Source organism: Zootoca vivipara, chromosome 14 (assembly GCF_965207765.1).
Source record: "Zootoca vivipara chromosome 14, rZooViv2.hap1.1, whole genome shotgun sequence".
NCBI lineage: Eukaryota > Metazoa > Chordata > Lepidosauria > Squamata > Lacertidae > Zootoca > Zootoca vivipara.
In genome coordinates this window covers 18,770,020-18,782,543 of record NC_142597.1, presented here as the reverse complement: position 1 = coordinate 18,782,543, position 12,524 = coordinate 18,770,020, and the positions used below count along the sequence as shown (strand labels likewise).

The 12,524-nt window shown below is 43.6% G+C and overlaps 1 protein-coding gene across 3 annotated transcripts; it reads left to right on the top strand.

The window, feature by feature from the left end:
- The first annotated feature begins 1,015 nt into the window (after positions 1–1,015).
- Positions 1,016–11,923, top strand: LOC118097068 (NXPE family member 2-like). 3 transcript variants are annotated; one of them, XM_088657605.1, is made up of 6 exons: positions 1,016–1,747; positions 4,402–4,456; positions 5,422–6,118; positions 6,864–6,919; positions 7,267–7,482; positions 9,757–11,923. In XM_088657605.1, the coding sequence occupies exons 1-6, from the start codon at positions 1,649–1,651 to the stop codon at positions 10,290–10,292; spliced, it is 1,659 nt and encodes a 552-aa protein (XP_088513731.1). In that variant the 5' UTR covers positions 1,016–1,648; the 3' UTR covers positions 10,293–11,923. The 3 variants fall into 3 exon arrangements, with proteins under 3 accessions (XP_088513731.1, XP_034995545.3, XP_088513732.1); XM_035139654.3 differs by having other exon boundaries at positions 4,402–4,462; XM_088657606.1 differs by lacking the exon at positions 4,402–4,456.
- Positions 11,924–12,524: the final 601 nt, after the last annotated feature.

Here is a 12,524-nt window from a genome sequence, read left to right as displayed (position 1 = left end):
CCACTTTCCATTACTTTCAATGGGAAAGTTCGCTTCAGTTTATGAACGCTTCCGTTTATGAACAGACTTCCGGAACCAATTGTGTTCATAAACCGAGGTACAGTACCACTGTACACACACAGTGTGTGTCCCATCGGTGAAGTGGTGGTGGCACTCGCCTTCTTTTGATAGGAAATGGGGGAGGACAAAAATGGGGGGGGGCTTAGGAGGGTCAGATGGGGGGGAGTGAGAAATGTTCCTGTTTTCATTTGAGGAATGTTGTGTCGTGAGACAAAGGGCATTGAGAGCAGAAGCAGGCAAGACCTAGGCAGTGCGGCCTACGAGGCCTACACAAATCTTTCAAGCCTAACCGGTAGCAGTAAAATGCTGTGTCTCTGTGACTCGTGACTCATCTTGGGTTCCCTATAAATGTAACCAGCCATCTCTGTGGGCCTCAGTGCAGTGTGTGTGTGTGTGTGTGTGTGTGTGTGTGTGTGTGTGTGTCTCAGCCAGTGTGTTGTGTTGTTGCAGACAAGAGAGGCTCCAGGAATCCAGTTAACCAGTAACCAAGATCTGTGCCTCTGTGGAGACTAAGATAGCTGCTATGAGCACTCTGTGTATGCTCTTTGACTATGCTGTTTATGAACAAGTTTATTTTCTTCAGCAAACCTTTATTCTGTTTATGAAGGAGACTCTGCTTGATTAATTTACCGCTGCACGATATGTTGGAGGGTATGGGGCAACCCCATGTTCATTAAAGGGGGCAGCAACCTCAGCAGCTTTTTAAAACAGGTTTCCTCTCATAGGCAGCTTGTAAACCTGGACTTCTTTCTCCTCACACATTTACGAAGCACTATTTGATCTGTGTTTACTCTTCTGATGTCTCTTTTGGGAGAAAGGTTCTGCAGAGGGTAGTAATGTATCCTCACCGGAGAGAACTCAAGCATGTAAAAATGAAATTGGTTCTTACCATGGATTTCTATTCACTGCTCGAGTTCCCCTTCAGTCTTAAAGCAACATTCAGATATGCTACTATAGGGTGGCAATGACCAGGGCCAGAATAATCCTGGTCAGGCCGCACAGGCCCTAAGTAGCCAGAGGAACTCCATTTTCAAAATCTCTCTGTCTCTGATAGAGAAAGTAAACCAGACAGCACTTTGCACACAGGCACAGCATGTTTGCACATCTAATGCAAACATCTAACCACACACAGCACTTCTGAGAAACTCTGGCAAACTAGACAGGGCCTGTTTCAACCCACTGTCAGAGGATGTAGCCCTGCCACAAAACCGCAGTTACACGTGTATGAAAGTACCAGGTACATAACACCACTTAGTGGAGTTAGGTAAATGACTTTGCATCTTGGGGTGCTCTCTCTTGATTGGTTGATGAAGTACTGCAGAAAGGCTGGCCTTCACTCTGTCAAAAAGGTATAAAAGCACTCTGTGTATGCCCATGGGTTGGGCAGAATGAGAAACTCATTCTCACTGCCACCATTTGTTGCAATAAATGTTTTAATAAATCTGTTTTATAATATGTACAACTGCCTGAGATTTCGTCTGGTCAATTTGGGAAGCCAATCATCCATATTACATTTCTGGTGACCTTACACTACAGTGATAAGAGTTGAAATCAAGAGTAACTCTCTCCTCTCACACAGCTGATCAGAATGCTTTTGGTGCAGATCCTGAGGTCGCAAACTTTATTCGCCCTTGTCCTGGGAACAATCATTGTCTTCAGCTACACCTTCCACAGAATGGAGACCAAGGTAGGAATCATTCCTCACCCAGTCTTTTCTATGAAAATAAAATGTTGGCAAAGCGAAAGAGTGGAATATAAAGTGCCTTAAAGAGGGTTGTTTTTTTTCTCTTTAAAAAGAGGGTCACTCCCTGATGTTACATCCAATATACAGTATATGTAAAAATTCCTTCAGTAGCACCTTAAAGACCAACAAAGTTTTTATTTTGGTATGAGCTTTCGTGTGCATGCACACTTCTTCAGATACCTGAAGAAGAATAAATGAGAGAGAGAGAGAGAGAGAGAGAGAGAACTCAACAAGATAAAGTTTTGACCACGATATTAATTTAGAGTTCCCAGAAGTATGGCCATGTTAATCTGGAGCAGCAAAAAAGAAAACAAATCAGGATCTTAAGAAACTAGCAAAAGCATTGTGGCAGACACTTATGTGGATCTAAGCCAGGCATAGGCAACCTCGGCCCTCCAGATGTTTTGGTACTACAATTCCCATGATCCCTAGCTAATAGGACCAGTGGTCAGGGATGATGGGAATTTTAGTCCCAAAACATCTGGAGGGTCGAGGTTGCCTATGCCTGATCTAAGCCCATTTCATCAGATGCATGAAGTGAAATCTTTGTAGGTAGGATTATATATATGGGACGCGGGTGGCGCTGTGGGTTAAACCACAGAGCCTAGGGCTTGCCTATCAGAAGGTCGGCAGTTTGAATCCCCGTGACGGGGTGAGCTCCCATTGCTTGGTCCCTGCTCCTGCCAACCTAGCAATTTGAAAGCACGTCAAAGTGCAAGTAGATAAATAGCGGGGAGGTAAACAGCGTTTCCGTGTGCTGCTCTGGTTCGCCAGAGGCGGCTTTGTCATGCTGGCCACATGACCTGGAAGCTGTACGCTGGCTCCCTCGGCCAATAAAGCGAGATGAGTGCCGCAACCCCCAGAGTCGGTCACGACTGGACCTAATTGTCAGGGGTCCCTTTACCTTTATATATACCACACACACACACACACACACACACACACACACACACTGTTGAAGGGCAACGTGATGCAAAAACTACAGTCATTATAATAAGAGATTAAATGTATGCTACAAAATGTAGCAATTTTACCAGGGCTTTTTTCCCCTGCCGGAACATGCCAGAACGGTGTACTGGGACTTCTCAGTTGGGCCCCGGAAGTGGAGGGAGAGACCTGACCAGCCTCAGCAAAGCCCCGCTGTGACTCCGATTCATGAGGAGACCCTCTCAGGACACCCACTACGAGCTCTGGGAAGGATCTCCTTGTGAGTTGGAGACGCAGCGAGGCTTAGTTAAGGCTCTTCAGCCTCCTGGCTATTAGTTGACGCATGTGAAAGGTCCGCCTCAGCTGAGCAAGCCCCCCACGCCATTCCGGCTCACATGAGCCAGAGATGCAAGGTAGGGACCCATTAAGCTGCTCATATAAGGTGCAGAAGGCTCCCCTCACCTCAGCTGAGCAGCTTCAACAAGCTTCTTCCCTGGAGCTTAAAGTGAGTTTTCTGAGGGAAGTGTGTTCCAGTACCCTGTGTCTGGGGGAAATGCACTGAATGTTACAATTGCCTTGTGTGTGTGTGTGTGTGTGTTTAATATTTATATTTTATTAAGATGATTTCAGTTAAAAGAAATAAAGTGGGGGAAAGAAGGAAAAGTGAGAGGGAGAAAAACAACAAGATACATATAAAAGTGAAAATACTGTATACCAAAAAGAAGAAGAAACAGTATACAATATTCCCATACATTCGTGCATAAATTGCTATACAGTCATACCTCGGTTTGCGACTGCAATCCATTCCATGGAGCCGGTCGCTCCCCGAATCGGTTGCTCCCCGATGCACGCTTCTGCGCACGCATGCGCTGCGCAGATCGCTTCTGCGCATCCGAGCGCCGCGGAACCCGGATGTAAACACTTTCGGGTCCGCGGTGGTTGGAAACCGAAGCGGTCGCAAACGGAGGCGGTCGCAAACTGAGGTTTGACTGTGGTGTTATTGTCCTAGTGCTTATGAAAATGTTAATAGCCTACTACATTTCGTATAAACTCATTCCAGGTGTTCTCATATTTATCCATACAGTGTCTGCACCTGGAAGCCATCCGTTCATAAATTGCCTAGTTAAATCAGACCAACTGCCATGTAATCCAATATTTAGCTTTCACTTGAGGACAATCAGAGACCTCTGGGATGCATGGAACTGTGGGTGTTTGTGTGTGAAAGTGACCCAGTCCTTTTGTCTCTGCCACCTGATTTTTAGGGGTATACTGCTTTTTGTTGGCATTTTTGCCCATCACCATATTGAACATCTCTGGTTACATTGTGCCAATTTACCTCTTTTAAGCAACCCCTCCTATGTTTTCACAGTTTATTGAGCAAGTTATAACTGTTCTTGAAAGGACAGTGGGAATCTATCATTCAGTGCCTGTTTCTGCAAATATATTACCATTGAATTGGCTTGATTCTGCCTCTAGAAATCAGTGGCCTTAGAATAAACTTCCCCCAGCCCTGTTTGGTGATTCAGGATGAGAAATTATTTTGGGGAGCTAGGGGAGAACCCACATTTTTGTTTCATCATTTCCAATTTGCTGCAAATGAACCCATAGGAGCCGAGGCGGTGTCTCTGTGCTCACCCTTGAAATTATTTATTTTCAATTCCTCACTCAAGTTTACCAGCTTTGGAGGCCTTGTGAAGCAATTTAAAGAAAGTGAAGTTCCTGCAGGTATTGGTAAGCATTTTCTTGTTAATGTTTGTAACCACAACACATTGTGAACAATGTTAATTTTGCAATAAAGAAAATATGTGGTGCAGCTTATTCCCTTCCTCTGTTTCCCAGATGCTTGTAAATTAAAACATTTTTAAGATGATGGAGGGATTGCAACTTGGTGGTAGAACAGTAAGACCTAGGACATGGGTAGGCAAACTAAGGCCCGGGGGCAGGATCCGGCCCAATCGCCTTCTAAATCCGGCCCACGGACGGTCCGGGAATCAGCATGTATTTACATGAGCAGAATGTGTCCTTTTATTTAAAATGCATCTCTGGGTTATTTGTGGGGCTTGTCTGGTGTTTTTGTTGTTGTTGTTTAGTCATTTAGTCGTGTCCGACTCTTCGTGACCCCATGGACCAGAGCACGCCAGGCACTTCTGTCTTGCACTGCCTCCCGCAGTTTGGTCAAACTCATGTTCGTAGCTTCGCGAACACTGTCCAACCATCTCGTCCTCTGTCGTCCCCTTCTCCTAGTGCCCTCAATCTTTCCCAACATCAGGGTCTTTTCCAAGGATTCTTCTCTTCTCATGAGGTGGCCAAAGTATTGGAGCCTCAGCTTCAGTGTTTTAAAAAAGTAGAATGTGTGCTTTTATTTAAAATGCATATCTGGGTTATTTGTGGGGCATAGGAATTCGTTCATCCCTCCCCCCCCAAAAAAAAATATAGTCCGGCCCCCGCACAAGGTCTGAGGGACAGTGGACCGGCCCCCTGCTGAAAAGGTTTGCTGACCCCTGACCTAGGATGAATGCCCAACATTTCCCATTAAAAGGACAACATAGCAGCTAATTTGAAAAACCATCTGCTTGAGGCCCTGCAGAATCTCACCAATATACAGGCAGTCAATAATACTGGGCTAGATGCACTAAGTGTCTGATTTAAGGTGCCTTCCTTTTTAATACTATTAAATGCTTCAATCACAGACAGCGGGAGTGAACTTTGGGCAATGAAAGATGGGACCCAGAGACATGCTAGAACGGAATGGGCAAAAAATGACAAAGAAATTAAAGCTGTCCTTAGAAAACTAGACGACCTGATGCCCAGCGTCACTTTCATGGATATAAATACCACCACAAGTGCTAAGAACAGCAAGGCCACCATCTTAAACTACAAAGACTCTTATTGTGTCGGCGAGCATTTGATGGTTCGACTGGATTTATACAACTACTTAGGCAAGAGGAAGGAATACGGAGGAGACTTCTTACGAGCGAGGATCTTCTCTTCAAGTCTTAACGCAGGAGCTTCTGGGCGCATCACAGACTATAGGAATGGGACGTACCTGGTCAATTTCACTTTATTCTGGACTGGCAATGTTAAAGTATCCCTCATGCTCATCCACCCCAGCGAAGGAGTTTCAGCACTGTGGGCTGCAAGGAAGAGAGGCTACGACAAAATTGTTTTCACAGGCAAATTTTTAAATGAAACGTTAGATGTCTTCACTGAATGTGGATTTAACAAGACCACAAATGCAGAACTGTGTGAGTATCTAGATGAGCGAGACCAGGAGGCCTTCTACTGTGTGAAACCAAAGTATGTGCCATGTGAAGCTTTCGTCCAGCTGAAGTCCAACAACAGACCCATCTCATATTTCACAGCCATGGAAAGGAGACTTTTAAACAGGTACATTCTTTGCTGTTCAAATGCTTTATCTTAGGGAAGTACTGAAAACTCCTATGGGATCCTCTAAAATGTAATTTGAAAACAAAATCTGAAGGATGATGTCTTATCATCTCTACTGACCATGCTGGGAAGAAAATCTCCCTTGTTTCATCCATTTTCAGAACCAGGGAAGGTTTCTTCACAGATCATTAGGTTGCACACCATCCAACATTTCTCCAATGAAAATAGCGATGTCCTATTCCATTATTATTATTATTATCATTATTATTATTATTTATACCCTGCTCATCTGACTGGGTTGCCCCAACCACGCTGGGTGGCTTCCAACACATATAAATGCATAATAAAACATTTAAAAACATAATAAAACATTAGCTCAGGGTATGCATAACTCCATGCCCTCCAACATTTCTCCCATGAAAATAGGGACGTCCTAAGGAAAAGCGGGACATTCCGGGATCAAATCAGAAACCTGGACAGCTTCTGTAAATCCAGGACTGTCCCTGGAAAAAAGGGACACTTAGAGGATCTGCAAGTGGTTTCTGAAAACAGGGAGAAGTTGTGCTTCCATCTCCTTTCCTAAGTTCGGTTATCGAAACAGTTACAAACAGGTGTTCCCACTCCCCTTCTAATGGAAGCTTGGCTCTAGTGTTGAGTTTCCAGCAGTAGCCATTTAGGTGTATAAAAACCTGATTTGTCTTCATTAGCTTTTCTAATGAGTATTTTCTCTTTCTTGAATGTCCAGTGTTGGAATTGAGATCCCTCAGAATTTCGGGAACATTCGTGTCGTGCCCTGCAAAAGTAAGCTAGACTATCTGGTTCTGGACACAACTTGAATGCAGCAAATGCCAAAATTGAGGGAGGGCCTGAATTTTTAATTGGTATTGTAAGACTGAGATGCAATGTGGCAAGAACAGGACTATTTGAAAAAAAAGATGTTGTGAGGAAAAGTTTGAAAGGGGCAAGAGAGAGAGGTCATGGGAAGAATAATGCAAGGGAGAAAATTCAGTTGTTGCTTAGGATGACTTGATTCCCTACAAAGATGAGAATTTGAATATCCAATCACTTCCTGCAGGGGTCTTGTGCGGTCAGAGGAGGTATCAGTGACTACTTCCTTCTTCATCCTCTCCTTTGTTATATTTCTTCAGCGAGTAAGGTGACAAGAGACAAGTGCAGGATTGGGATGGCTTCTCCTGTCCCCAGCGGCTACGTTTTGCACAACACCTGGCACCCAGAATTTTGCTCCATCCACGATTTCAGCACTTTGGATAAGATCCATGCCAGCCTGAAGAGCAAAATGATTTATCTCATGGGAGATTCAACATCATTTCAATGGATTCATTACCTTACCAAGAGAGTGACAAGTACGTCCTGGCTGGGTTTTGGATTTTCACACTTGTTGTTTTCCTTCCTTCCTTCCTTCCTTCCTTCCTTCCTTCCTTCCTTCCTTCCTTCCTTCCTTCCTTCCCAGTTTAGAAATTTTGAACAGCAGAACCCTCCTTTGAACAGCAGATCCCCAAGGCCTGTCATCAATTGAAATGGGCAGTTTCTTAAGTTTCCAAAGCAGCTTGCTTTGCAGAATGTGGGAGGGGGGCTGTAGTTTAAGCCTCAGGTCCTCAGATGTTGTCAAACTACAGCTCCCACTATGCCCAGCCAACTTAGCCAATGACCCATATTGAAGAACACTGGCATTAAGGAATGCAGCCCTCTGTAGGTACACAAAGATAGCTGCGTAATTCTGCGGCGTTAGCTGCAGTTTTCAGAATGCTTTGATACAATTCAAAACTACACTTGCTGCAACACCTGAAACTCTAGCCTCATGCTACCAACAGGTAGATTGTGATCTACCAGTAGATCACTGGATGTCTGTGGTAGATCACTGCTAGATCACTGGCACCCCTAAAAAAAGCTCACCCAAACTTTTCCTCCTCCCTAAAAAAAGCTGAACTATGACCTGAAGCCCTAAACAAAAATGGGCCTCCCTCCCTCCTAAAAGAAGCTCAACAAGTTTGACCTAAACCCAAAAAAACAGGGCTTCCCTTCCTTAAAAAAACTCAACAGCTTTGACCTGAACCCACAAAAGGGGGTAGATCACTCCCAGTTTTTAACTCTGTGAGTAGATCAGAGTCTCTTGGGAGGTGGCCACCCCTGCTGTATAAGAAGTTCCTTGTTGGATTAAGCTCATAGTAGGCCAAACAAAGCCTGTAAAACCAAATGAACCCAATCATGTCAAAATGAAGACAAAGGCAATCCAAATAACAAATGGCTTAGAAACTGGAAGCCAATGAAGCATGAGAATCATAAAATTATTTAGCAGGCAGCTTCATGCTAGAAAAGAAGAAGAGAGTCCTTCAACATTTGAGGAAGAGTAAAATAATCAATAGCCATCATTCTATCAAGTGGGGTTGGGGTCCCTCCAGCCCTGGAGCTGGATGCAGCCCCTTAGTCCTATCTGGCCCATGTTGCTCTCCTCCCCTCAATGTTCCCACTCAATGCTCTCCTCCAGTGCTTCTGTCTAGCTGAAATGTGTCCTTGAGCTCTGAGATTTTGCCTATTGCTTGCCCAGATGGAGAGGGCTGTGTGTATAGAAACCTATGACTTTAACAGCCTACAGGACAAAGATCAGACCCATCCATGCCTCCTGATTAACACTGGCTTTCCAGGGTCTTCAGTAGAGAGGAGTTTCCCTGCCTTCTTACATGAGATACAATCCTTGACATTTCCAGTTAAAGCATAGCTGCCAAGTTATCCCTTTTTAAAAGGGAAATTCCATTATGCTGAATAGGCTTCCTCGCGAGAAAAGGGAAAACTTGGCAGCTATGAGTTAAAGTATCTGGAACTATCTGTTTGCTAAGCAAGTGCTCTGCCACTAAGTTATGGACTCTTGGACCTGACTACCTAATATTGTGCATGAATTCAAGTGCTCTGAATAATTTTTGGGGAGGGAATAACTGGGAAAAGATAGACACAACATTTTACAAGGACAGGAAGAAACACCATGGACAGAATAATTGGCACACACAGGAAGAACAAGAATATAGTTTGAAGGATTCACCTGCTGGCTTATAAATCATTTAATGTGTCAATACGAATGGAAGGCATTAATATTGCAGTTGTTGTATAAGGGATTGTTATTTTGACTGGAGTGTAATTGAAATTAATAAGATTTTGGAATGCGGAAATAAAGTAGTCAAAACAAAATAAAAAAATTCCTTCCAGTAGCACCTTAGAGACCAACTAAGTTTGTCATTGGTAGGAGCTTTTGTGTGCATGCACACTTCTTCAGATACCACACGAAAGCTCATACCAATGACAAACTTAGTTGGTCTCTAAGGTGCTACTGGAAGGATTTTTTAATTTTGTTTCTACTATGCCAGACCAACACAGCTACCTACCTGTAACTAGAAATAAAGTAAATAATCAAACCATCAATTCTAGCACATGGTTGGTACTTGTAATTGTATTAAATTTGGCATTGTTATAATGAGGCTATTATTGGAATATTGTAATTGAAGACTAATAAAAATATAAAAAAGAAAAAGAAAAGCTCTCCCTTGGAACCATCAAAACTTCCTTGCTATTAGTTTTCAAAACATTCTTATCTATTCATTTCCTCTTTCCAACCTCCTCTTTGTTAGCGTTGAAGTACTTTGATCACCAAAGCGTTCCAGTCTTCAAGACACATGTGGCTTTGGACCTGGAGAGGAACACATTCATCCAGTGGAAAAAACACGGGTACCCCATTGTGACCAAGTCCTTCTATTCAGTCAAAGATTTGAATTACATTGCTCGGGAAATCGACCAAGTAGCAGGGGACAACGACACAGCCATCATCGTCGCTATAGGCCAGCACTTCAGACCATTCCCCATGGATCTCTTTGTGCGAAGGGTTGTAAACATTCGCCGCGCCATTGAGCGCCTTCTCCTGAGAAGCCCTGACACGAAAGTCATTGTCAAAGCAGAGAATATCCGAGAAATGAATGCAGACACAGAGCGATTTGGCGACTTCCATGGCTATGCCCAATACCTTGCCATGAAATACATTTTTCAAGGTCTCAGGGTTGGCGTAATTGATGCCTGGGACATGACTATCGCCTATAATACAAACACAATTCACCCACCAGAACAAGTGGTATGGAGCCAAATCGTGATGTTTCTAACATACCTCTGTTAAGAATGACCTTGACCCTTATGATCATTGGAGAGAACCGTCTTGTCTGTTCCATTTGTGCCTGCCTGGGTGGTGACTGGAGCAGCCTGATGGGACCATGCGTCTTCACTCTTGAAGGCACTGCAGTGGTTGCTGGCCCAATTTAAAGTGTTAGTACTAGCATGCAAACCTGCAAGCAGCTTGGGATCCAAGTACTGAAATGTGCCTCCCTCAATATCAACCATCTTGGGCCCTACGATTGATAGGGAGTCCACCACCGAATGCTGCCAAGTTGGCACTGATCCATGCCGGAGGTCTTCATTTTGGCAGTTTGCCATTTGTGGAACGCCCTCCCTGGTGAGACATGTCTGCCTCCCTCACTAACATTCAGGAAAACCTTGAAAACATTCCTCTTCACCCAGGCTAAAAGATGCCGTTCCTAGAAACCTTAAATTATTAGCTGTGGAATCACTCTCAAATATAGAATAATCAGACTGGGGGCAGCTGCTTCTGTGTAAGTAACCAGCAGGAAGCCTCTTGGCTAAATCTCAGTGAGAAACATCTATCACTGGAAGTCTCTTGGGAAACTGAGCTTGTGTGTGACATCTTCCAATCCCAGGGTGGCTTCCACTGAGCCAGGTTACAACAACCGTTGTTTGGGCTGCACTAAGATGAGTGGCAGTTCAGCTTTTTATTCATAGGCAAAAGTGCTGCACATGACAGAGTGGAAACCAGAAGAGGGAGCTAAAGGCCCTGAGAACAGACAATAAAATCAAACTCTGCATTGATTTCTAGTTGCACAGGGGGACTTGCCACCATTCTGTTGACCAAAATTTGCCTTTGTGCTTGTGAGGAATGCTTTTCTTTTGCAAAAGGAATGCTTCATCATACCTCTGGGGGGGCCATTGGGCTATTCAGTTGAACCCAGTGCCTGACCCTTGTCTGTGTGTCCAGAGTCTACCTTGTCAGAGATATGGCTTGGATTTCAGGATAGAGAAACCTGTCAGCTTTGGCTTGCCAAGTTTCCAAGTTTCTTAAATTCAGTTATCCGCATTTCCTCTACAATTAGATTGGTTTTTTTTAAGATATCCTCACGAAACACCATCAGCATATTAGTGCAGATTTCTCCTATTAAACATGTTTCCGTATGCAGCTTTGACCAATATACACATTTTTGCAAGCAGCCTTCCTGAATATAATGCATTTTATATGTTATTCTTACTAATATGTGCACTATTCTTTAGAACTCCCTTCCCATTGAAATTAGTTGGGTTCCTTTACTGCAGGCATAGGCAACCTTGGCTCTCCCGATGTTTTGGAACTACAACTCTCATGATCCCTGACCACTGGCCCTGTTAGCTAGGGATCATGAGAGTTGTAGTTTCAAAACATCTGGCAAGCCAATGTTTCCTATGCCTGCTTTACTGTATTGGTTTCAGCAATTGTTTCTGCTTCCACAAGCCTACCAAAGCATGTAATTTTCATATATGTGTAGCTGCTGTTTTATTTATATTATTAAAAATTGTGTCAACTTGTTTCTCATGTTAGTTTTTATCTGCATATTTTAAAAAAAGTTTTAGATTTTCCCTCAGTTGCTTTTGTCAAGGAAGGGACTTATAAATTTTATTAAATAAATAAAAATAAAATAAATGGCCTGGACCTTGAAGCTTTCTATTATCCAACCAGCTGTTTGATAATATGTATTACGGACTCTCTGCAAAACTGGATGAGTGTGTGCAGAATGTGCTGGAAAAAGATCTCCGTGGAACAGAAGAGGTGTGGAATAATTCTGCTGAAGTTTGGAGTTGTTCTTGTTTCAAAGCATTCTGTTGTAGCTTATAAAATAGGTGGGTGGGTGGGTGAGTGAGTAGCTTGCCCCTACAAGGCAAGCACAAAAAAACCCAACCCCGTCACCCACCCAGAATTCCCTTCCCACTTTGATCATTCTGAAATGCAGTTTCCTTTCTCAAATGATGGAGAATGGTGCGAGTGGAGGGGTGTGGGGGGATAATTTTTTTTTTTGTAACAGCTCTATCCTCTGCTTGTTTTGGCATCACATCAGCAGCTGGAAGAGTGGACCAAAGATTGGAGGTTCTGCTGGTTACTTCCATCTAGAGTCCTGAGGCAGGCTAGAAGCGAGAGTTCTGGGGAAAGACAAGTCTTGGCAAGGGGCTCTTGATGCTACCCTGGGCTCCTTCGGAAAGAGGGATAGGGTAGACATATAATCAATCATCATCATCATCAATAATGATGGTT